Source organism: Terrapene carolina, unplaced genomic scaffold, assembly GCF_002925995.2.
Source record: "Terrapene carolina triunguis isolate 2854851 unplaced genomic scaffold, T_m_triunguis-2.0 Scaffold42, whole genome shotgun sequence".
In the NCBI taxonomy this organism is placed as follows: Eukaryota; Metazoa; Chordata; order Testudines; family Emydidae; genus Terrapene; species Terrapene triunguis.
Window position 1 is genome coordinate 12,266,787 of NW_020664393.1, and position 26,540 is coordinate 12,293,326.

The following is a 26,540-nucleotide window of genomic DNA, read 5'->3' on the forward strand; positions in this document are numbered from 1 at the left end:
TGAGGGACAGTTTTAGGGCAGTTTGGGGGGAAATCTAGGGGTCGGTCTCGCCAGCAGAGGCAAGAGTGTGAAATTAACGATGGGATGTGGGTAGGAGGCAAAGAAATTATGTACCAGTAGCAAAGGGGTTACTGAAGGAGGCGGCAGGGTACAGAGAGAGGGTATATTTAAAGGTGGGAACCTTCTCATTATATTTCCCCCGGGAAGGGAAATGATACAAACTTTTGGGAGCGAGACAGACTACTGACTAAAGCCTACGGATAAGAGGCTCAGGAAGATAGAGAAATAACGTGTCACCTCAAGGCTTTCTACCACAAATGTTGGAATAACTTTACCTGTATCTAACTAACAGCTTTTGTGCAACTACTAAAACTGCCCTCTTAAAATAATGAATTCAAATCTATCTGGGCCGTGATTATATGTGAACGGATTATATGTAGAAAGATATAGATACTATCTGCTCAGGCACAGAGCTGTGCATAGACAGAAAAATAATGTGTGAACATCTTTCTGTGTATAATTCCTTTTAAACTGCTTTTATATAATCAGCATGCAGATACATTTCGGATTCATTATTTTAAGAGAGAAATTGTTTTGCGATTAAAATAAAGAGAGTGGGTGGATGGATAAGCATAGCGTTATCATGGTGCAGTTTCCTATGCTTATTTGAAAAATAGGAATAATTGTATATTGAATACAACTCACATTTCTAATGTAAGAAAGAAAGCGAACATTAAATTACAGCAAGCAAAGATTTTAGATGAATTGTATCATTATCCTCCTTGGTTCATGTTTAAGATACAATTGAATTCTTCAATACCAATAAAAAAGCTTGGTTAAAATACTTAACATTTCCCGTTTTCCCATTCACAAGTCTGCTGTAAATTAAACCTCTCAAGGGGGAATTCTATTATAGTTGAAAACAGCGGCTTGGTCAGCTTGCATCCTTTTGGTCCAGGGAGTTAAACCTCCATGGAGAAGACAAACAGGAGCTTCCAGTGGCCAGCTAACTTTTGGAAGGCCTGCAGTTCTGGTAAATCACTAAGGGGCCGTACCGTGCCATCAATTTTTAAGCACAACTCCATGTTGAATTCAGTAGGGAGTTCTGCTTTTAAAAACAAACCGACGACAAGATATGGCCCTGAAATCGCGATTTACCATTAAAGAGTTGAAACGCCGAGTCTAATACAGCTTCAGAAAATTGTAAGGAGCAAACATCCCCCGTGTAGCAAATAGCTCAAAAAATTTCCTTGATTTTTTTTTCAGGTATATGCAGCCAAGTGTGTGTGTGTGTGTGTGTGTGTGTGTGTGTGTGTGTGTGTGTGTGTGTGTGTGTGTGTGTAAAAATATATTTTTTTTCGTAGAAAGAGAACTAGTAGTTTAACATATTTTGATAAGCCCATGCTATTGTCTCGTTGCGAAAATAGTTTAGGAAAACGACCATGAAAATTGCTGTACGTTTGTAGGTAGTCTATACAGAAAGGCGCTTAAATTCACAGACTCAAGCAAAGGGCACTGTTTAAATAAACCTTTACAGAATAATAATGGCTAGCATTTCAATACTGAAATCTTTAATCTTATTTTATTTTAGGGGCTAAACGACTAACCGAAAAAAAAATCCGTTTCCCACGTGGATAGGTGATTTAATGCTGTTTTTCTTACTGCTAGGGGAAATGATTGAGCATTAGGTTTCAATGTTTATTTTCTTACAGAAGTTTTTCTCATTTAAAAGCCTTTAAGCTTCAGTTTACTCTCCAGGCTGCCTCTCTGTGTTTAATTCTAGTTTTGAGTGGATTTAAAATGTGAAGTGCAGAACTAAACTTCTTGCATAACAGTTGCAAAAGCAGATTTGTGTGCAGAAAGCTCATATCAGATCACTGGTGAAATATTTTCTTCAGCAAGACCCCCTCTCTTTTGCTAATAAAAACTGGTTTGAAAAAAAAAACAAAAAACAAAAAAACTTGGCGGATGCTTTTCAGCATTCGTATGAATACCATGTGAAATAGCGATTTGGTACAATCGTTGTCAGGATAGCTACCTGTGAACAAAATAACTTTGATTTGGATTATTTGATAATACCGATCTGCATGAAATTCCAAAATTGTGGCTGCCGTTTTAGTTTGGCATTGCAGACCGTGGCTTCCATTGTAAAGTGTCATTACATTGCCTTGTGTGTGTTAGAAGCAAAATGCTGGTATTTTGTGAATTTTGTGAATCAGCGCAGGCAGCATTTCTCTGTTGTTCCCCTAGCATTGATGCTTATGTAGGCAATATTTCTTTAGGGAATAAATACGGATATTAACTAAATCTTTGTTTCAAATGAACGTATTTGGTTTATCGGGCTAATAATTTTTTAGAAAGCTTTGGTAATGGCATCCGCAGACACTTCGAAATGAGCAGCAATTTTTTGTAAATACTTTTTCATTTCATCTGGACCCTCCAAGGAAGAATTGATGCTTATTCGCAGTCTTCAAATGTCTGGGATTTTAGTTATCGTTGACTAGTGCCTGTAGGATTAACTAAGAAATCATCCAAGTCAGGGCTATGCTAGGAGGTAGCAAAACAGGCCATGGATAGTAAACCAATTAAACGGTTAATAAACTCAGGTTGATTCCTGCATGCAACACTCTGTGCCTTTTTTGTTTTGCAGTGAGTAGGGCGGGTGGGGTTTTACCTTTGAGAGTGGAAGAAATGACCCTCTGGTTAGCTGGTCTTCCCCCAAAGAAATTACAGTAAGAGAGAGAAGAAAGTAGCCCTGCTGGTGCGGGGCGATGAGGAAGCACGAAAGGTGCTGCTTTAGGAGCTGCATACGGACTCTGGGGTGAAATGCCTGTGCACTTATAAAGCTTTATGAGGGGCTTCACCTGGCCGGCTGCATGGAGGCAACATATGGGGAGGGGAAGGGAAGGTGCTGCTGCTTAGATGGGTGGGCCACGCACTTTGCTCCGGCAAACTGCGCTGCGCCCTGGGCTTCCGGGCCCCTAGAGCAGCCTTCTTCCTCTTCGCACACAGCCTTTCGCACCCATTTGTAGGGTCCCACTGCAAAGACGCTGAGACTCCGGATGCCAAACAGCGGGCAATTGGGAATTCCCTCGAGCTTGAGCTTCACTTGTAATGGCTGCCTGTGTCATTTCATTTCCCTGGATATGTGAGTGAGTGCGCTGCCCGTCAGGTTTGCAGAGGAAAACAAATCCGAAGCAAGAACATTACGTGCCCAAAGAGAACAGCACAAATCGAATTCACGTGTGCTGTGCTCGCCTCCCTATTAAAATGTTCGTTTAATTACATCATATCACTTTGTTGGGCCTGATTTGCAGTCCTCCCCCAGGCAAAAAATGACCTATTGAGGTCCCTTCCGGTCCTACACTTCTATGAAAAAAGCAGCCCTTTTGAGGTCAGTGGGCGAGTCCACTGAATGTATTTATTTATTTTACCAGAGTAAGGACCACAGGCTAGATGGATCCTATTCTGTAGTCTTTATTTAGGCAAAACTCCCTATTAACTCCATGAGACATTTGCCCGGGTAGGCGGTGCAGGATCTGGTCGAGGGTTGAAGGCTAGATAGATATATTTTATTCAGTGTAAGTACAAAAAATCAGAATCAAGACCTGCCTGAGGCAAAAGCGCCTGCTGATTTCAAGAAAAGTTTTGCCTGAATAAAGATTGCAGAATCGGAGCCCAATGCTATAAAATAATCTCGGTATTTCTATTCGAATTGTATGTTTGGTCCTATTTTAAATAGGTTTAACATATCGCTGGTTTATTTATATGGCTGTAGATCCCCACATCTAACTAAATATATATTTAGTGCACATTTTTTTTTATGAGGAGGGTTGTGCTGGCATTGCTTAATTTTGTACTCAGCATTACAGACTTCCAGAGCGCCGCCTGGAAATGCATTCCCCACCAAAGGCCAAACACTCTTACAAAGTTTAGTGTAAACGAGGATAAAGGGCATAGCAAAACGGTGCCTAATTTTTCAGGTAGTGACCAGCACCACTCCTCTGAAAACAAAACTCCTTCAGGCGTCTGAGAATGGGAACTTCAAAACTGAAGCATTCACAACCCCTAGTCACACCTTAACCATTGTTTTTACTGGTCTGAGAGTGATTTCCAAACTGGAGCGCAAAGTTTGTTGTTTGTTTTCTCTCCGCTGAATATAGATTGTATGACCCATAGTTTATTGGGGAAATAATCATTTCAAAAGCCAGCAAGTGAAAACAAAACAGATAAGGGCTTGCATCTCCAGCCAACCTCTCTTCACTACTCCCAAACAAAGGAAGGGGAAGAGGGTAGCGAGTGCTTCAGAGCTGCAGATGCTCACAGAGAGCTTCCTGGCCTAGCAGATCTGCCAGTGCTAAACAGTTGGATGTGCCTTTTGGAATCACATTCTTCCTACCCCTCTCCCCGTTTGTTTAATTAATTTTATTTTTCCTAGATCAAATTAGAAACTATTGGAAGGGATACCTTCTTCCATTCCTTTGCCACCGTTGGATGGCAAATAAGCGCCCGGGTATTGCAGCCAAAATGCTATTGGGCAGAAACTACACTGTATGTATCAGCCCAGTTTTGCCCCTGGTTGCTAGCATTAAGGACTGAATCAATCGAATGGTGGGGGTGGATATGGTCAGATCAAAGCTGTTGTTTCTTAAAGCTTTGAGGAGGGAAGTGTCCGTGTGAACTCCAGAGGTCTGGGGGTGTATGGATGGGAATGAAACATTTTAAAGCCCAGAAAGGTCCCTTGTGATTCAGCTGATGTGGCTAATGCACTGACACCAGAAAAGGCAAAGAAACGTTTTCTGTGGCCTTTAATTTGTGAACGTTAAATGCATTTCCACAGAGAAGTTATTAAAATAAAGAATGAGTCAGCGTCCTCAGTCCCAAACATGGTAGCGTCCTATGATATATTCCTGCAAAGCGCTGAAACTGGTTTAATAGCCGAAGCAACATTCTAGGTTGGCTAGAATGCCTTCTTCTCTCTCCTAAAGATGGGCAGTTCCTTGTAGCCTAAATTGTTTATCTTCTTATGAGAAATAACCTCGAGTGGAGGAGGCTGTTATGTAGGGGCTATAATCTATATTTTGTCAAGAGTAGAAAATTCATTCCGAAGGAAAAGCTCGATCAATTTATTTTTGCTGCTTGCAATAACACAGCTGGATGATGCCTTGAGCCCACGCTAGACTGTGGCTCATCATTCATTCGCCAAGAACTGGCCTAAATGGTGCCTGTGGGATTAGGTCAATTTTAGTGGATCTACTTCGCCTCATTTGGTTACTAATTGGTTTCTTGTTTTATAAATCGAAATCTCATTTTCAGGAAATTACAAAGCCCATGCAGCCAGTCCATTGAGGTAATCCGTGGGTCAGGGGGTATTTTAATACAATGCATCAGGTATAAAGCAACAGTAAAACTTCGCCTAGATTTTCAAATGAAATGTGAGCCAGCTAGCGCTTTAGATCCATAATAGATACATGCCTTCTAAGGCTACTTATGTAAATATGATAAACCAGACTTTGATGGAGGTGGGGGGCTCGGGGAGGAAAGCAAATTTTATCTACTAAGGTTAATGTGGCATATCTTGGAAATCTTCCAAAATAGATTATGTTTTGCTTTGTCTTCGGCCACTTTAGCTGGGAAAATCCTTTGCCTAAAAGCGCTTTAGTTATCCTTCCCCTCACAAAGCTGCTTGTTTCTATTCCAAACCTATTATTCTGTTCGCCTCTCCAAATTACAAGAGAATCCTTAGATCTTGTTTCCAGTGTAATCCTGAAGCAAAAAGGAAGCTGATTTCCTTGTTTTGTTTTAAATAGACAATCAAAGGATTTGTAGAATTTTCTGCGGTAGGTCAAGTGCAAGAAATCACAGTTTACCCCCCTCGCTAAAAGGAAATTGGGTGTTAAAACGAATAGACAGACAGATAAAAAAAAGTTACATCAATGAAGAGTTTTTTCTGCACAACCCTTTAAAAACAGAATTTTAAAGGGCATCAGGATAGCAATGGGCTGGGGTGGTCGGAAGGATTGGCAATGAATAAAAATAGTCTCTAACTTGAAAGCACTGAAACACCTGGAAAATACAAAGAGCTGTCTCATATTGTGGGGTTTCGAAAAGCCGGTTCTGGTAGACAAGTGAAAACGTTTAATTATAAAACATTAACTTAGACACAGCTAAACAGCGAAAGGTTTCCACCTGACACATAAAAAAAGGAGTGCAATGCTCCGTGAAAAAAAGTTAACCTGTAATGTAGATGGGCTATTCATTAACCCGCAAGGGTAGGGCTATTTTCCCTTTTAGGAGCAGCATAATTAGACCCGTTAACTCGGATTAATAAACAACTTAGAACCTAGGCAAGGAATTCAGCCGCTGTATTAAATACAGAAATCCGTCTTCCTGATTCTCCGGGTAGGACATTTTATGCAGAGTGGTGCTTTTGTCTCACTTTAATGGGCTTTATTGTTAAGCACAACCAAACCAAACCTCTGAAACGTGTACTTAATCAAAATTTCATAGGGGAATTTTCGGTCTTTCTCTGGAAACGATGCAACCTTTGCAGGATAATGTTAGTGCTTGTTAATTTCAAGAGGAAATGTGATGCCTGTTAATTTGACCACGCGCTTTCCACGGTGTATATGCTTTCCAGTATCTTCCCCGCCACCATCTCATGAATGAAATCGTTTACTACTGCATTTGGGTAGTAAAAAGGGTTAGAAGTCAGTGCGTCTGTGTCTCGCTTGCTGTCTAACGGGGAGATGGGATGATTGCTTTCGGGGGCAGCACAATTGTCAATTATTATAGAAGCGCGTAAGGTGCAGACTTCTCCCGTAACCCTTTACCCCGGGGCTCTGGAAAGTCACTGAGAACCTGCTATTGAGCAGAAGGAACTAATCCCAGGGACCCTGCTGCCGGCCGGCATTTGGCGAGATGAAGGATCAGGGGATAGAGGCAGAGGTATATGTATTGGGGGGCGGGGGAAAGGCCGTCTATTGAGGCCCCTGGCCGAGGGAGAATTGAGGAGAGGAGGGGTATTACCCCGTTTGCAGGGGAGGAGAGAAAAGCGTAGAGGCAGAAAAGAGAAGAGAGATGCTGGCATGGGGAAGAGGGGAGGGATGTAAACAGAAGAGGAAGAAGTGGAGATTTAAGGAGAGAGACTCTTGTGGAGAACTGAGAAGGGGGTAGGAGAGAGATGGTGAGCGAGGAGGGGCTGGCGCTGCTAAAAGCTCTGGCCTATTGACGGAGGGATGGAGAGGAGAAATGGAGGAAAGGATGGCTGAAGAGAGAGAGAGAGACAGAGAATGCACGGCCTTAGAGTGGGCGCTTCAGTGTTTGAATAGCAGTAGAGAAATCGTTAGCTTTATTTAGACGTGTAAACACCCAGGTGAGCCCGGTCAATACTGAGAGGGAGTTAACTGCTCCACATCGCCTCCATTCCCATCCCGTGTTTGTTTGCATCTGAATAAACGAAAAACAAGCCTCGATGAGTTTGTAAAGGGCTAATTCTGCGGGAAGCTGTCCCTGCTTGGACCCGGTGTTCGCCTCATGGCGATTTGCTCTGCGCAGCCATCAATCACTTCTTTTTATTCACTGCTAAGCCTTGTTTAATGGTGTAAGCATAAAAGGTTTTAATCGCTAAATTGAAATTATTTCAGCAACAGCATTGTTAAACTGTTTATGGGTAATGCCTTTTAACTCCAGCACAGTCCGTTCCATCCGGCTCCTTTCCCTAGCCTTTTGCATATAGGAAAACAAGCGCACATTGAAACATTAGCCACGTCCGGGGAGATTCCTTGTTGAATCCAACTAGACAGAGTATTTGGAAGCAGATCATTCACAGTGAAGAGAGTTCATTCCTTCAATGGGAGAGAGAGGTCCTTGTATGTTGTGGGGAAGAGGGTTTGATTGGGAAGAGAGGAGCTGGTACCTTGGTTAGTGAGTGACTCCGACCGCTTCGGAAGTACATTTATGCACTGCCTGGTGCGTCTTAATTCGGATTAATCCTGTAGTGTAGACATACCCTTAGTGTTGTCGCGACACTGCAGCTATGGAAAGAAGTCGGGAAAGGTAGTTTACTTTTAGTGGCATACGCTAAAGTGGAAATAATTTTTAATAAAATGCAGGGACCCGATCTTGCATTCCTGGAGCACCCAAAAGCTCCTATTGAAGTCGATAGATAGATGAGGAATGAAGGATCGGGGCCTTATTCGGGATTTACACCATATCGCTGATCAAATCAGAAAGTTGTCTGGATGGCCACGGTTACATTTTAAAGCCATCCCAATATATAGCCTGGTCTACCTATTCAGCTTGTTAATTTCTTGGGAGGTTGTGCACAAACAATACAAAGCATTCGTTTCTGGGAGAGTCGGCAAACACACTAAATAAAATACTCACATATCTGAGTTATCCTTCTCTAATCGAATAATACTGAATAACAGCAATGCTGTATTTCATTGGCTTTACAACACTTAAATCATTCTGAACTGTATTCAAATCCTGTTAACCGCATCATTCTGTTGAAATTAAATATTTCTTTTTGGGTCTCATTTTGATACCTCGCAATGTTGTTCTGTAATTTTTCAATGAGGTCAGAAGCAAAGATATTGTACTACCTTTTCTTCCGGGAAGCTACTTTCTTAGGGTGACCAGATAGCAAGTGTGAAAAATCGGAACATGGGGTGGGGAGTAATAGGAGCCCGTATAAAAAAAGCCCCAAATATCGGGACTGTCCCTATAAAATCAGGACATCTGGTCACCCTATACTTTCTAGAAGCCATTGTCCAGGTTGAATAGCGTTTTATCTGGAGCGGTTCCCTGGCTTAGTTGAGTTCACTCAGTTCTTATTAATGAATTTTACTGGTAATTCCAACATAGATATCCCCCCCCCCAAACAGGAATTAGATTTTAAAATAATCAACAAGGGAATTATTTCCGCTTATTCAACTACTAGAAAACGTTTTAAAGTGTTTGAAACTAAAACAAAGAAAACCAAATAAACCATCCCTGACATGCCAATGAGAATTTGTATCTTGTCGTCTCACCTTAATTTTTGTGTGTCTTAAATAAACAGGACTTGGCGAAGCCTGGGGCCATACTAGTCGAACCAGCCCTTTGGATAATGTTGGACGGGAGCTGGGATCCCATCTTTTGCAGGTACTGGCCTGGAAACGCGAGCTATTTGGTATTAATGATTAAAGAGATCGTACCATATTCTGAGCTTTTAATTATTCCCTTGTCTAATCTTTAACTGTTCACGTGCTTCACAAAAGGAGAGTCCAGAATTTTGAACAGTGTGGCGGAATTTATCTGTCACGATCCTTTGCCTCTATCACGGTACAATGGGCTGCGCAGCGCAGCTCAACTTGCTGGAGGCCATTCTATGTGTCCGGAGGAGAAAGTGGTAGGTTGATTTGGTCCCTAATCTCAACAGCCTTGTCAGTCAGCAGGGTGACAAGATTTGTGAGTGTAGTTGTCTTGTTCTGAGAAATCTGGTGAGCACAAACACGTATCTTTAAAGTGGTGCAAAGTGACAAGAAAAGTGGGAGAAACCGTAGAGAGGATTCAGGGGGCTATTTTGAGGAGCACATATAAAAGGTGCAGCAAACGGTTAGAAAGCCTTGATCCCATGGTAGTTAGAATAAACATTGATTAATTAAAGACACAGAAAACATTAATTCAGCTATGACACAATTGAAAACTCACTGTTGCCTAAAGGATTAACAAAGGAGCATTAGTGATTACAATCCTAGCTATTCAGGCATTTGGTACTGTGGGGTCTTGCAGCATTTTCTACCCGCCTCTAATAAACAGAGGCCTGTTCTTCTCTCAGTGCACACAAATAACGCTTATTAAATCTATCTATCTATCTAATCTTAACAAGCCTTTTACATAGTTCTGTCCGTTTCAAACGTTATTTACATTGTGGAGAGTTTTAGATCGTTCCTTGCTCGCTGAAATCTCTTAAGCAAATATGTAAGAGTTAAAATCTCTACTGAAATCGTAGATGGGGGATGGAAGTGTTCAGTATTTCTCCAGTGGGAACGGTCAGCAAAGCCCAGGCTGGGAGCTTCTGTTCTTACTGCTTTGGAGTCTTAGGTTGATTCATTGTCACATTTTATTACAGAGCCATTTCAAACAGGTCCCCTGTTTTGAGGTGCGTTATGTTCATATCCTGGCCCCGTTAAGCGGATCTATTGAAAGGATGTTCCAGCTTCCTCCCACCCTCCAACTCGTTTAGTAATGAAAGCCAGGCTGGAATCCCCGATCTGCTAAATCAATCCCAGGCACACGTTGTTCACAGATATGTGGTGTCTTCTTTCCCCTGTAGACGTTGGATGGCTTCATATTTGTTGTGGCTCCAGACGGCAAGATCATGTACATTTCAGAGACGGCCTCCGTTCATCTGGGTTTATCACAGGTAAGTGGACAGGTTGCCCACTAACGGCTTATGCGTGCGTGTGACAGGGCATAATTCCCCTATCTATATCCCTGTATTTTCCAGAGGAGATGTACAGCTGCCTCTAAGCGATTTGCTTAAACCGGAGCTAGTGTAAATGGCAACCCAGACAAAGCCAGGACACTGTAATTGTCTGTGTGTTTATAGAGCTGTACCACTGAGGCAGATGGCCGCACATCCAGCACCAGCTACATACGCACGCTATGTCAATGGCGAGAAAGATGAAATCCTCCTCTTCCTTCACAGGTAGAGCTGACCGGAAATAGCATTTACGAATACATCCACCCTGCTGATCACGATGAGATGACCGCGGTGCTCACAGCTCACCAGCCCTACCACTCTCACTTCGTGCAGGGTAAAGTACATTCTCTCTCCCGGCTTGGCCTCAGCGCCTGTGCGGATGTGGGTTCTGCATTGGAAGCGAAGCCATCAGGTGCCACCAGGCCCCGCTGCCCTTTTCTCACTGGTACCTCTGCCTTTTCCCCTAGAGTACGAGATCGAGCGCTCCTTTTTCCTAAGGATGAAGTGCGTCTTGGCTAAGAGGAATGCGGGGCTGACCTGCGGGGGCTACAAGGTGCGTGGACAGGAGTCACCAGCGGTTCTTGCTCAGAAGGATGGGAAGTGCATGCTAGAGAATGTCTGTGCTTGGCTAGGCCGCTGGGTCTTGCGGTATGAAAGCAGGGGACTAGCAGTCAGAATGAGACCTCAGCCCATTTGAGCGATTTCAGCTGGCAGGACGTTTCTAAAGTGTGGGTTTCGTGTTCAGGCCCAGAGTTTCTCTTCGGGTTGCAGATACATGAACACACACCACAAAGCCAAACTCAGCCAAATCCCCCAAGTTTTGCCAGAATTTGTAGTAGAAACCAAGCAAAAACCACTGAAGTTCCCGTGTTTCTGTGGAAACTGTGAGCTGACCCATTGCAAACCTTTGGGCGAACTTGGATGGACTTTTAAAAAAGTTTGTAAAGGCTCTTCAAATTAGGTGAAGTTCTCCTAGTCTAAGGTCCTGTCAGATATCTCCTCCGAGTCTTAGTTTTATGAACCTCTGTTCAGGACTCCTGGATCCTATGTCTCACAAACATTTTATGTGACGTTTGCCTCTCAGCATCTCTCTTTGCGTCAGCCGACTCGTCTGTAAAATGGGGAAGAATAATGATTGTGAGACTAAATTCATTAATACACATACATCGCTCTGAGTTCCTGCAGGAAAAAGGCAGTACAATAAAGTATTATTATAACATCAAAATATATATACTATGTATATGTGTGAAATGTGTATAAATCTATATCCACATACATATACCATACATATATGGTGTCTAATACATATCTATGTAATGAACACCTTACACATATTTACTTACGTATATACACGCACCTAATCTACACTCACATACATCTTGTGTGGGTGAAATTACAAATATCAGTTGTGAACAACCTGGCACCACTTCGTCTTTCTGACTGTTGCAATGTTTAGAGGAATAATAAAAGCATAGCTAGGCCTTGATCCCAATCCCACTTGAATCCCTGGAACAGCCCCCACTGACTTCGATGGGTTTTGGATCAGGTCCTGACTGCTGAATTGTTCTATAGAGAAAAGAATCTCTCTCTGTCCAGGACCATGGTAACAGGCAAAGTCCTATGACACTGCGCTGCTCTCCAGTAGGCTGTATATTTTGGGTGCTGGCCACCTTTAAGGTGCCCACCCGTGTAGTATGTGTGTTTTCAAGCGCGAGCTATTTCCCTGATGTACGCAGGGCGTGAAGTGTCCCTGTCTTGTGTCTGGCAGGTCATTCATTGCAGCGGCTACCTGAAGATCCGCCAGTACAGCCTGGACATGTCCCCCTTCGATGGCTGCTACCAGAACGTTGGCTTGGTCGCTGTTGGCCACTCGCTACCTCCCAGCGCAGTGACAGAAATCAAGCTGCACAGCAATATGTTCATGTTCCGGGCCAGCCTGGACATGAAGCTCATCTTCTTAGATTCCAGGTAGCCGGTTTGCTTTTTAAACTCAGACTCCGGCTTCGCTCTCTGCCCGGTCACTTATTGGTGAATGCTTCTGGCTCTCTCTTCCACAGGGTGGCTGAGCTGACGGGTTACGAGCCGCAGGACCTGATAGAGAAGACCCTTTACCACCACGTCCATGGCTGTGACACTTTCCACTTGCGCTGCGCTCACCATTTGTGTAAGGAGTCCTGTTTGCTAAAGCACAAGGGAGTAGCCGCCCCCCCCCTCCGGACAGCTCCTCTGAGGCCTGATGTTAGCCTTCTCCCTCTAAACCCGGACTTATTTGATTTACACCTAGGACGAAATCGGAGCTGGGAGGGGGTGGGGAGTGGACAAGGAGCAGTTGCATTGGGTCTCTAACTCACCGATGCTTTCCCTCAGCAACCCGTTATGAGGAAAGAACTAAAGCGATCAAATCTCAGACATTTCAGTTGGGAATCTTTTCCCGGCTCCAAAAGGGCCTGCCAGTAAAATCCAGACTCCCTTTCTCCAGCCTCACAATGCCACACGAATCCTATGTACACATTTCTTTGGAACTGTCGTATTCCGAGTCGTAGATCCGATTTTTATTTCAATATCACGCTGACATTAATGGGGGGGGGAGGTGAATGAATGAAAAAGATATTCGTTTCCTGTAAGTTTTCTTCCCATTTATAGAAAATGTAACGGGCACAAGTAGACGCAAAACCCATTTTAAATATTCTTTATCAGAAAAAATATCTCCCCCCAGTAGTGGACTGTGCATTATTATTTATTATTGTGAAACAGTTAGTGGCATGTAGTTTCCTTTGCACTCCGTGAACATTGTTTTTTTTGTTAATGTGCTGACATGACTTGGTTACCCCGGAGACACATAAGTGATGGGATCAGTTGTTGTTTGGAAATTTCCGGACATGAATTTATCTGCACTAAGCCCGCACCTCTGATGTCAGTGGGAGCTTTCTCATTAACTTCAGTGGGCGCGGGATCATTGTCACCAAGACACACACACACAACGTTCGGATCTGTATTTTTGCCTTTACTAAAGCACCCGTTTGCCCTGAGCCAGCCTCCTTGAGAAGTAGCTGTAGCCCTTTATCTGAGCTCCCGCTAACAAAAGCAACTTGGGCTTCCCCAGTGAGTGGTAACCCTTCTCGGGGCGGGGAAATGCAAGGAGCAGCAGTACTCCACAGAGGTCCTTTTCTTTCCTTTCCTTCTTTTGTATCTTCCGCAGTGCTCGTGAAAGGGCAGGTGACCACCAAATACTACCGCTTCCTGGCCAAGCACGGCGGCTGGGTGTGGGTGCAGAGCTATGCCACCATCGTGCACAACAGCAGGTCCTCGCGGCCACACTGCATAGTCAGCGTCAACTACGTCCTCACGTAAGTGAACCCAGGGGCTGCTCTAAACTGTGCGGAGCGAGGCGCGCCAGACAGGAAAGGCCTTGTGGAAACGCATGGATAAAAAGGGGCCCTGCCCCACCATAGCGAAGCGCGTTGCTTGGAACAGACCTAGCTCCACAATCTCTCCCTTCCTCTTAGCCTAGGTCTGCTAAATCCGCTCAGTGCTGCAACTGACCAGAGCAGACACACCGGGCTGGCTGGGAAACCCAGGGAGCACTTTCATCTCGATGAAAGGTTCCCGTCTGACTTTTCTTTTTTCCCTCTTTCGCTAGGGAAAAGATTTAGAGGTTTTTCGCCCACATATTCGGCTCCCTCTCGCTCTCTTTTTACAGTTTAAATGTACCCAGCTTTAAATAAAATTTAATGCAGCGTCAGAAAAAAAAAGGGTAGAATGTAAGGAGTTATTTATACTTAACAAACAGGACATCTGTTTTTCTTTTCAAAAATCTGGGGTTTGAAGTTCTTAATATCATCCAGAGTCTCTATCAAAGCTCTGAGATTTCTTTTTTGTTCCGAGAGAGTGAGCCTTATATTGAACCACAAAGAAAATTTAAGTGACCAGAAGGTTCTCAGTTTAACCTATCCCACCTCCCCCAAGGCAAAAAGGTTCAGAGTTAATGCTGAAAACTTGGCTGTACTTCTTAATTCATCCCATTGTACTTGGGTATTGCAGGAGTATCAGGCCTATGGTACCTGCTGCATAAACTGCAATACCTAGGTCCAATGGGTGAGTTATAATTACCTCTGGCAGGTTGGCTGGACTTATTTATTATGATAATAGTAATATTATTTTTATAGAAATAGTGATTGCTGCGGGCAGAAGTGATATGTCATTCGGATCATGTGACCTGTTGTGTTTGTTTTGGCAGTGAAGAAAACATGATTACCGTAAGTGCAGTATACCTGCACATGTACATACTTATAGTCCAACGCTGATTTTTTTTCATTCTCCACTCAAATGTAACTATTGAAAATTGATAAGCTAAAGTTTCCTCCCCCAAGAATGGATGAACGTTCAGCAGACATTTATAGTCTTAAAGCAGAATTATCTTACTTTTTTGGGTTTAATGTACACATAGGCAATTTATTGTTTTGGCAGTTAATGTTTTAAGGCAGACATAAAAATGAAGTTGTTTATTTGGTAACAGTGACTATGGTCTTTCAAATGGTACTCTTCTAAGGAGCGTCCACTTAATTGGATGGGGGAGGCTCCTTTATAAATAAGAGTGCCAGTATTACAGAGTTAAATCTATGATCATTAGCAATTGTCCTCGACAATAAAAGTATGTATTCTCTGCTTGATTCAATATGGAGACTTCCGTGCTCATGGAGGAATAACATACATTCAGTTTGGGTGAGCTTTCCTGTGTGTGCAGAAAACCCTGGTTTTCCTCCATAGATGGACTCCTAGGCTCACAGCTGGTAGTTAGGAAAATCCTAATCGCCTTAAGAAAAAACAACAACAAAAAAGCAAAGTAGGAGTAAACAGCAGCGGCAAGACTGAAGAAGGAGGGAATTGACACATCACACACATTACAGCCTTTCCATATATTTACATCTCTACACTCCCAAAGCGTAAGTCCCATTAATGCCTATATTTCACAAATGTTAGACTTCTCAACTAAACACAAGGTGAGAGGCCCAAATGTATTTCACAGATTAAAACACTCGTAAAACATGAATGTTGAGCAACCAAGAAATGTGTCTGTGTATTGTAAAGAAAAAGAAAATAACATACTAAGGTGCTTTGTATGTCAGAGGCTTCACAAGTACTAGGCTTGTTTTCCTGTGGGGGCCAGTGATTAGCAGTCATATTTTATCCAGAGCACAGACCTACCTTAAATGACCTGCATGGAAATGAAACCTCCCACTGGATAATTAATTTCTGCTTTTGGTCATTTTGAAAAAGTCTGTTTTGTTTGCTTGGGAATAACTGGATAGCCTTTTCCTATTGATTGTCACTTGTTCGCTCTGCGTAACAACTATTCCAGTGTGTAACGGAAACAGGACAGCGATTGTGGAGGAAAGCATTTAATCACCAGAATAGTTACTTGCTTTACTGGGCAAGAGAGGAAAAAAGAGGCTGTAAAAATGGTGTAAATCACATTGGGACCAATCTTGCAGTCCTTTCTCAGGCAAAATTCCCAATGATTTAATGGGCATACTGCCTGCGTAAGAACAGCAAGATTGGACCTACTGTTAAATCCATATGCAATTCCAGTATCTTTAGCTTATGCAAATGCTTTGATCACTAATAATGTGCCTAAGGTGGTGGGTAATATACCATCGAGTGGTTCAGGGTCTGTTTTTTACAATGAACAGGTTGCAGTTTGTTTGCTGTGGACATCCTACATCTGGTTGCAAAGGGCTGATTTACACTGTTTTAGCCAATTAAGTGGATTTGTATTGATTCTCCATGGTAGCAGTGAATCTGAGCATAGATGTGTTCTGTATGTTCCTTCTTTCTAAGGTGATAGAGTGATAAGTGAGTTCTGTTCAAATACACACCTTTAAATACAGCAGCACAGGGAGAACACCCAACTGTGGTTCAAGCAGGCCTTGAAGCAGAGGCTTAAAATATTCCCAAACTGTCAGATGTTGGAGAACACTAGGGGGCCGATCTTGCTCCTTTTGAAGTCAATGGAAAAACTCCAGTTGTCTTCAATGGAAGTAGATCGGGCTCCCTGAGTACAGTGTGTGTGTGTGTTATGAAAATAGACAGTGATCCCATTTCTTTAGTTTCAATTAATGTTTCGGTATTTTTTATGAAGTGGTGTCTTCCTTTTTACTCAATATAAAATATGTATTTTAAGTACATTTCTATTTTGATGTATTTTCAGCCAGCCTGCCATTTATTGGAAAATTATTTATTAAAAATCCCTCAGATGTTTCCCTTAAAACAATGGATTATGTAGCAACTTTACGATGTATCGAGCTATTTAAGAATCTCCTTTTGCTCTTTAATTAATTGTCTCAAGTGCAGAAATAGAAAGAAAAACCAGCTTATGTCAAAGACAGATGGTAAATGCTGTGATGTCTATTACTGGCTACTACAACTGCCATGTGCTGTAGAAGGCTGAAATTCGCAATGCAAAGACACTATGACTACATTAAAACCTTGTTTTGGTATGTCTAGGTCCCTGAGGTTCAATCAAGTCTGACCATCTCTTCATTAGTGCTCTGTCGAACAAGAAATCATGTAATATTTTTCTGCAGTAAAGTTACCACAATAATAATAACCACAACAGATTCCCAAGACACGCGCATCATTTATTGTCCTTTTTAGTCTACTGATAGCCTGCAGTTTGGAAGCTAAGTGATAAGAACAGACAATATTCTGTTTCATAGTACTTTGCAGGTAGATAAGTGGATGGCTTTTTAGAAATGAGATATAGCCAACCTCAGAAACAGCAGATAACGCTGTGACTATCAGACAGAAGTGGATGAAAGCTATTGTAGAAGAAAGTTCACATTTAGAAGAGTCAGGGGGGTTTGCTGAACTCATCTTATGTAGAATTCAGTTAATTGTCTCTATTAGCTATTCATAGTTACTCCTGCCTGTCAGCGTTTAATCACTCAAATGTGGAACACAGGGACTGAAAATATAGGGGGGAAAGAGAAACGTGGGACACCAGACTCCCATTGACTTCAATGGACTTTGGATCTGATCCATATTATAGATCTTGTTTTCAGGAAATCAGAATAAAGGTTCTTCTGATGCTCTTAAAGTATGCAATTTTTAATATTATTTATTCTAATATAAATTCTGTAGCTACTAAAGTTCCTTAAGGATGGCACTGGATTAGTCCACTAAACTAAGAACAGCTGTGACGTATTTGTGTATGGTGTGGGTTCTTTTCATGCTTTTGTTATATAGCATTTGATATATGGAAAATCACTTGTACAGATGCAGTTCTTGGCAGAGACACACTGAATAATGGTATAAAATCAGTTAGGAGAGATCTGCTTAGAGGCGAAATAGGAACGTTTCTTGACTTGTTCCTTGCAAATAAATTGGTGTACATTTAACTCAAAAATATAATGAGAAATGCAAACCAATTGATTTTGTGGCTCAAAATAATAACACACCATGGTTAGGACTACAGAGTGATATGTTAATTTCAAGTGTAGAGGTTACTTTGGAAATATTCTAGCTGCTCTTTCTCACTACATTTTGATAAAAAGTAATCAAAGAGGGATCGCAGCTTTACAGAAAGGTATTTCACACTATTTTGCCCTTACACTTTGAATAATACTTTATGCCTGGAATGGACCAACTGGTTTCAATGGGAATGTTGAGTGAGTAAGGTACGACTATTGAACATCAGTAAAAGTATTACAGTCTGGCCCTAATGTTTTTAGTCTAAGAGTCATTGACCCGCACAAGTGTTATCCTTGTGAAAACCAGAGCAGTGTCAAAAGCAGTGTAATAAAAGGCAGAACAAATATAGACAATTTGTATCACTAACCGGTACTTGCTGTGGCTGAATACCTAAGGTCGTGTAAAAATGAGAGAAGAAGAAAGATAGAGGTAGGGATCAGGGGTTCTCAAACTTAATTGCACCGTGACCCCTTTTGACAACAAAAATTACTTCACGACCGCAGGAGTGGGGACGGAAGCCTGAGTCTGCCCAAGCTACCACTGCCCCGAGTTGGGGGGGGGGGGGGGAAAACCCAGACCCCCCCCGCCGGGGGGGGGGGGGGGGGGGGGGGCAAAGCTGAAGCTCCAAGGGCTTCAGCCTCAGGCAGGGGGCCTGCCACCTGAGCCCTGCTGCCCAGAGCTGAAGCCCTCGGGCTTTGGCTTCAGCCCTGGGCAGGGGGGCTTGGGCTTCAGCCCTGGGCCCCAGCAAGTCTAAGCCAGCCCTGGCGACCCCATTCAAAAGGGGTCGCGACCCACTTTGGGATCCCGACCTACAGTTTGAGAACCACTGATGGAGATGATAAAAAACTGTTTGCTCCATTTAAAAAAAAATCCAAAATTGCTATGGTCCATAAATCTCTAGCTTTGAAAAAGTGCATTCTAGGATTAAGAACAACTGCTTTTAATAAGTGTAAATACAGAGCTATTTGCAAAGGATACTACAGTCAGGACCATTTAAACAAGATTTATTTTTAATAACTGTATCAAAAATAAAAATAGGGCCCTTGAGGTTTATTTTAAAATATACAGATTTACTGTTCTTTTGTATTTCAATTGACATAAGTAAGATCTGATGTAGAAATATTTGTTTCTTATTTGTTCTATGTACATAGTTTTCATATTATTATCAGCTGTGCATGTTTAGCTTAAAGACAATTCAAGTATGTTTCAATTAATATAGACTGCAACTGCTGAAGTTTTAGTTTTATATTTAAATTGAAACAATCCCTTTTAAAACAAATGGTTAATTCAAAGTGAAGATCTTTTAGCTTTTTGAGCAGCAAATATTATAATAATTTATCCCTAGAGAATGTTGGAGAGCTTTTGCTGTATATGTTTAATTTTTTCTTTATAATTTAAAATAGCAGCTGTAACACTAACATATACAGATAAATTGGATTAGATGCTTAATTACACATAATCTCTGTTATGATAATACAGTACATAAAAGTCCCAGTTGCCATCTTCAAATTATCTTGTATTATGTAACAGGATGATTAGAGGCACAAATTGAAGTATGCAATTTGTATAAAAGATAATTTCAAAAATAACATATAAACAAAAAAAATAGTTCATGATAGATTAAATAAAGTTTAGGGTAAATTAACTGTTAATTGCATCTATAAAACATGCCTTTTAACTTTAGTGCTTAGTACATTTTATAGTCTTCTGTCTTACCAGATTTTTAAAAATTAACTACATAATCAAATATGTTACCACTTTGCATGATGGATGAAATTCATGAAATCCATAAAAAAACAGAATAAGTGGGCTTTAAGTGTTAGTGACCCTGGGGGCAGACAGCTTCCCATTGCCTTTACTTTAGCCTCTTCCTATATGGGATTTCCCATCAGTTGGATTTACATTACTACAGCCCCAGTGGTTCCTCACCATCCTGCTTCAATGTTCCCATCTCTACTAGAGTATTAGGAGCTGGTGCAATGTCCATCTCCCCACCATACTGTGTATATATATTCCCTATAACATGGTGTACTCCCTATATCAATCAAGTGTCCATGTGAAAGAGTATATGGCATAGGGAATATACAAAGACTTTTAAAATATTGTTTAAAATTTTCTGGGAATTTCAGTGTTTATTACAAAAACAAAAAAGGATGAAAATTTGTGCAAAAATTAATTTCGCGGTTTAGGTAAATATAGGGGTTAACACTGGGGAATGGGAGGACAGGAAAAAAACAACAGATAATGAAGAGATTGAAATTAAAAGCAATTTAATGCTGTAGTTTATTTCATGAATTGTGTATTAACTGTATGTACACATGCACCTACACGTGTGTATATCTTCAGTATTTTCAGTTAAAAAAATAAGTAAAAGCTGAAAATGGAGGGCTTTAGGAATACAATAGTAATGTTAATTACTTGCAGATAACAGGCTTAACTCCTTCATTTACACATATGAGCTACTTTATTTATGAGTAATACCACTGAGTTATGGAACGACTGATGTGAGTAAGGCTAGGTCTACACTGCGGGGGGATCGATTTAAGATATGCAAATTCAGCTACGCAAATAGCGTAGCTGAATTCGACGTATCCTATTCGACTTACCCTGCTGTGAGGGTGGCGGCAAATTGACTGCCGCGGCTCCCCCGTTGATGGCGCTTACTCCTCCTGATGAGGTGGGAGTACGCGCGTCGATTCGGGGATCGATTTATCCGTCTACATGAGACGCGATAAATCGATCCCCGAGAGATCGATTTCTACCCGCCGATCTGGGCGGGTAGTGTAGACTAGCCCTAAGTGTTTGCAGACCAGGCTCACAGTTATATAGATTTAACTGTGGCCACTGTATTTGCCCCCCAAATATTTAAAACAGTAAGCTGAGCATAAAAATTGTTGCTTTACCTAACTATTCCTTAGTAGGAATGGCGCAAACCTGTTCTCCAGTAAAGCCATTGGAAGTTTTGCTATTCTCACATTCCCTGCCCATTTTATTTACTCGTATTATTTGATAGATATAAAAAGACCCCATTGTCATTCAACTGATGATTTGATTAGAAGTGTAAAGAAATCACGTAATTGGATACTGGTCTTTACTCAACCACAGCAGTTTGCAGGTACATACTGCAGACAAAAAAATAAAAATATTAAATTTAATCAAGAGTACTGTTGAGCTACTATCTTCAGTATTTTGTTTGTCCACCATTAGCTTCATGCTACTTCAGTTCTTTGTGCATGCAGGTTTTCTTAGCTACTGTTTTCTTTAATTCACTACAAATTCCTTTTCGGGCTTTAAACCAGGTTACATTAATGGCCAAGACACTAAAAATTATGGGCTAAGTCCTGAAACTCTTACTGATACAAAACTCCCATTTACTTCAGAGGATTTTCACTAGGAAGGTGGTGAAGCACTGGAATGGGTTACCTAGGGAGGTGGTGGAATCTCCATCCTTAGAGATTTTTAAGGCCCAGCTTGACAAAGCCCTGGCTGGGATGATTTAGTTGGTGTTGGTCCTGCTTTGAGCAGGAGATTGGACTAGATGACCTCCTGAGGTCTCTTCCAACCCTAATATTCTATGATTTTTTCTCTTTCTTTCATTTTTTGGTGAGCTTTTGACCAATGTCATATGCAAAATAAATCCACTCCCATGCTTCCTTCCCAAGGGAATCTTTTTTTGATGCTAATAATAATAATATCCCCTAATGCACTTCACTGTCGATTCTGCCATCACGGAAACACAGATTGCCAACAGGTTCAGAAAAGATTCAGTCATGCTTCATGATAGTACTTTCACCAGCTGTATAATAAGGGACTAGAGTGGTGTTCTTTTAGAATTTCTCCTTCATGCTTCCATATACAGTATAAGCCTTGTCCTCAGAGTGCAGTTTGTTAGCTTGTGTTTCATCAGATGATAAAACTTGAACATTCCATCCAAGTTGTCTGGAGGAGGCTGCAACTGCTTTGCACTGTGCTGCCATGTCAGACAAGGTTCCTTATTTGTTACTCTTCCATTCAGATCCTCACTCCTTATCACTCCTCTTTCTGGGCCAAATGGTACAATCCCCCCATGCCTCTGCAGGCAGGTAGGAATAGAAAACCCTAAAGAGCATGTCAGTGGTCCTGCTGCTTGGGTGGAATGTGAAAGGACATAATGTACAAACTCTGAACGTCTCAGAACTATGTGTAATGGATCCTCTCTCTGTGGCAGTGCAGCAAGGGCTTGATGGTGGCGGCAGGCCAGGTGGAGGAGCAGCCAGTGGATTTGCCACTATCCATATACATAGCTCTTCCCCACCACATGCTGGGCTCCAACTGCTGCTACATTCTATGGCTTGCATTATTGGCTGTGTACCATCTTTATGCCAAGCGACTGAGTTGAGTGCTGGAAGACTCCTTCCAGACCAACCCTTCTTGATTTCTTGTGCAACGTTTGTTGGGTTTTGTGTGGAAGTGGCAGGAGGAAGGCAATTGGCCCATAGCTCCTGCACGGATTTCTGCAACACTGTATTCCTTAAGCAATTTTACTAGTTTGGGTTCTCCTGTTTCCTTAGTCTCCTTCATGCTTCACTCTGCTGTGTGTCTTGGTTCAGTAGGTTTCCCACTTCTTTGTTTTGCATATAGTTTCATTGTAATTTCCATGGGTCACTTTCGGTATTCAAAACTAGTGGCTTATTTTTTTTCAAAGACAAACTATTATTCTGCTTCTGATTTCAGCCCTCAGCTCTTCTCTCTCCCTCATGGCACACACTATCTCGATGTGTGTGTGTGTGTGTATGTGTATATATATATATAACACTGTCAGTGACTGGGGTATGGGCGGTTGTGCCTCGTGGTTGGAGCAGGAGTCAGTAGTCAGGAATTGGAGCCCAGGGTCAGAGTCAGAAGCGAGGCCCAGAGCCAAGGGTCAGGACTTGGAGAAAAGCAAGGCAAGCGCTCACACAGCCATGGGTAAATCATTGTGTAAACAGCCATTGAACTGCTGCTGCTGGGCTTAAGAGCCAGTCTGCTAACTCTTCCCAACAATCAGGCAGTGTAGCCCATCAGGCAGCTGATTAGGCTATGTCTACAAAGCAAAGAAAACTCTGTGGCTGGCCAATGCCAGCCAGCTCAGGCTTGCAGGGCTCAGGCTACAGGGCAGTTTCACTACAGTGTAGAATTCCAGGCTCAGGCTGGGCTCGAGCTCTGGGACCCTCCCACTTCACAGGGTTAGAACCCAGGCTCCAGCCAAGCCCAGAAGTCTACACAGCAATGAAACAGCCCCACAGCTCAAACCCCGTGAGCCTGAGTTGGGTTTTTCTTTGCTGTGCAGATTTACCCTTACAGGCCAGCTGCACTCATTAAATTGCCTGGAGATTGGCTCTGCTGCAGGCCCTGCTTCCTGACAAACATGCCCTAAATTAAGTGCTAAGTAACTAATCTCTTTTCTCCTTTCACCCATGGCAAGTACCTGCTTCAGATGAGATCTGTTTTCACTTTTCAGCATGAACCAGATTCTGACACCCGTACTCACACTGAATAAGCTACTCCAGAAGTAGCCTCATTCACTTCAGGGGGACTACTTGTGGAAGCTGGGTGAAGAAGGATACAGCATCTGGCCCTTCTGAAAATGTTTTGTCGTGACTATAGTCAGATGTTAATCCCATGATTTTAAAAATGGTTAAATGCCTAATTAATTGTTGTTGGTATCCTTTAATATCAGCCATTTAGTACAATTAAGCAACATGGATAAAATAACAGTATATAGCGGTCAGGCCTCAATTTAGCGAAGCACTTGTGCATATAATCAGCTCTTAACATATTTAAGCTTAACTTTAATTTAAGCATGTGCTTAAATTCCAACGATGTCAATTTTGCAATCAATGAGACTTAAGCACATGCTTAAAGCTAAGCACATTCTTAGAAGTTTTTGCTGAATAGGGGTGAATTTAAGCATGTTGTTATTGCTTTGTTGAAGCCTAATAAAGAACAGCCATAGTTTTTATCTTCAGCCCACAGTGTGTAAATCTTTGGGGCAACCATATACTAGCAATATTGAAATTAACTGCCATTATATTGCTGAAGTGTTAGTACAGCTCTGGTAATTGAAGTATCTGATTAATCAATGTTCAGCTATATCCCTTAGCCTTATGTGGACACTTTGAGTTAACCCAGAGTTCTTTAAACCCACCCGTCATTTTTGTATCTGTGCTGTGCCCAGAGTTGCAGCCCTTTCACAACTAGCCTCTGGTAGGGTACTTTCTGTCCTCTCTTTACTGTGCTCTGGGTTGGGGGCCTGCAGTGCTGCTATTTTAAAACTCTCAGGCTGGTTCTCTCCTCCATCTAGAGCCCTGTTTATCCAAAATCCAGCCAAAAGCTTTGCACAAACAACATTGTACTCTATTTCCAATTTCTGTTGTATATACAGAACAAAATAATATAGTCCTCATTCAGTCCTTCCTTGGGTAGTTCTCAGAAGTTTTGCCTGAGTAAGGACTAATAAGTTGATCCAGCTCTCCTTATTCAGGGAAAAGTGCCATTAAAGTCAGTGGGACCTTTTGCCTGAGTAAAGCATGCAGGATCAGGGGCTGGGTAAGGCTTCAGGACTGAGTCTCTGCATTTGAAATAATCTAGCTACTAATAAAGTTTGAAATAATGCTCGCAGAGGGCTAGATCATAGAGTTGCAGTAATAGAACATTCCACCGTGCAGCCTGACAAGTACACTTCTGAATCCTAGAGCTACAATTTGTACTGCATGTGTCAATCAGACTCTTCAAAGACTGTTCATCCAACTTGGGTTATTCTGTTGATATTAAATCAGGTTGATTTGGGTTATTCTGTTGATATTAAATCAGGTTAGCGGAGTTAAAGAAAAAGTAGCAAAGTACGAAGTGCTGTTCGATAAGGACTTGATCCTGCCAAGTGCTTAGCACTCTCGACTCCCTTGTAAGATTGGGCCCTTAGTGTGCTAACGAGAAAACTCGAACTGAATTGAAAAGGACAGAATGTAGCTTGACATTATCATGATTTTTTAAATTGTATTTATTTGCTTGGAAAAGTGCACTAGATAGTCCCCATATCTATTATCTTGTAAATGTTTTATTACCTAGTATCTGTATCTTTTCACCTGTTCAGCTTCCAGTAGACTTACTTTCAGTGTCTCAACATAAGTTTTAAGTGCTGTGTATGTTGGTGAAGCTATATAAATTCTTGTTATTATTTTTAATACTAATTTTATTAGGTGAATTGTAAAATAACCATTGTTGACAAAAAAAATTGTTTTTCTGTGTTTGGCTGTAGGCATAAAGGGCTCACTTCAGGGGTGATATGCTCAGTGGTGTAAGTTACACAGTGAGTCATAAAAGTGAGTGGGTAATAAAGCCAAGTATCTTGCACCAATTTTGACATTCAGTGGGTGTGCAAAAAGAATGTAACTTACAGTCCCAGTATGGCTGGTTTGAAAACAAGAATTCCATTTAGCAAAAATTGTTGGGGTTTCAACATTTATTTCTGTTCCAGTGCAGAACAAAACCAAAACCTTGAATGAGAGAGACTGAATCAGAGAGAGTGGGGACTTGACCTGGGTCTTTCACATCTGACATGAGTGCCCTAGCCACTGAGCTGTTGACTATTCTGGGAGCAGGGTATCTCTCTCAGAAATTGCATTCTGGCCCGGGGAAACTTTTCAGATGAAAAAAATACTTAGTTAGAAAATTCCCAACCAGTTCTAAGTCTGAGGAGACAGAAAAGGTGTATAGCAGGAACAGCAATTTGTAGGAGGATGTAAATAAAACAGGAGATCCAGCTTTATTTCATAGCCTATATTACATGTCTTGCCACATCTCTCTTCTGTTCCCTCAGCATGTGCGTTACACTCATTTTGCACACCCATTGAAGGTCCAATCAAAATCAGTGCAAGTTACATGATTTTACCAAGTACACCTGACCAATCTGCATATGCTGTGTAACCTACAACACTGTTTTTGCCACATCTGAATTTGGTTAGTAGACTTCTGTGGGAGCTGCATCTGCTTATACCAGGCCCAGCATTTATTATCAGAGACTTCAATGCCATGTGGTGGTTCTTATTTTCTGGAGAGTGCTCTGAGGTGAATGCAGAAACTATAAACTATAGCATTTCTCTCTTGGATAGGGGCCAAAGGCCAAGAGTTTAAAAAATAGGAGCCTGAAGTTAGAGTCTTCAGTCCTTATTCAGATGCCGAGGATCAGAGTCTGTGCTGTGACTCTAAGAAATGCAACACAAAACTCACAGCCCAATGGTGGGGGGCTAGCATGGCTTTACGCCAGTCTGGTGCCCTCCCAAGCTTTGGCTGCTTCTGGTGCTGAAGAAGCCCCTGGAGTAACTTAGATAGCTCTGGGGGCCTGTTAAAGTTACAGCAGCCTCCCCAGGCTGCAATATGGAATACAGTGCTGTGAGGATCTTCTGCAGTGGTGTGGCCCTGCCCCTGGCATGTCCCTCCCATCCCCAGCCTCACCCTCACCCTCACCAATCCTCCTGCAGCCAGAACTCAGGCTTTTAGCACTTTTAACACTGTTTCTGCTCGGGGTAAAGGGGCCAGAGTGGGGGGTGAGTATCTCACCTCTAAATAACTGGGTTGGTTT

The 26,540-nt window shown here is 42.0% G+C and overlaps 1 protein-coding gene across 1 annotated transcript in view; it reads left to right on the forward strand.

Moving 5' to 3' along the window:
- SIM1 (SIM bHLH transcription factor 1) overlaps positions 1-26,540 on the forward strand; it is a 67,094-nt gene that overhangs the window by 4,267 nt on the left and 36,287 nt on the right. The window contains exons 3-9 of the mRNA XM_024198429.2: positions 9,065-9,147; positions 10,322-10,411; positions 10,697-10,805; positions 10,939-11,024; positions 12,240-12,439; positions 12,529-12,635; positions 13,671-13,818. Coding sequence (XP_024054197.1) covers positions 9,065-9,147; positions 10,322-10,411; positions 10,697-10,805; positions 10,939-11,024; positions 12,240-12,439; positions 12,529-12,635; positions 13,671-13,818 — 823 coding nt within the window. The remainder of the gene's footprint in view (positions 1-9,064; positions 9,148-10,321; positions 10,412-10,696; positions 10,806-10,938; positions 11,025-12,239; positions 12,440-12,528; positions 12,636-13,670; positions 13,819-26,540) is intronic.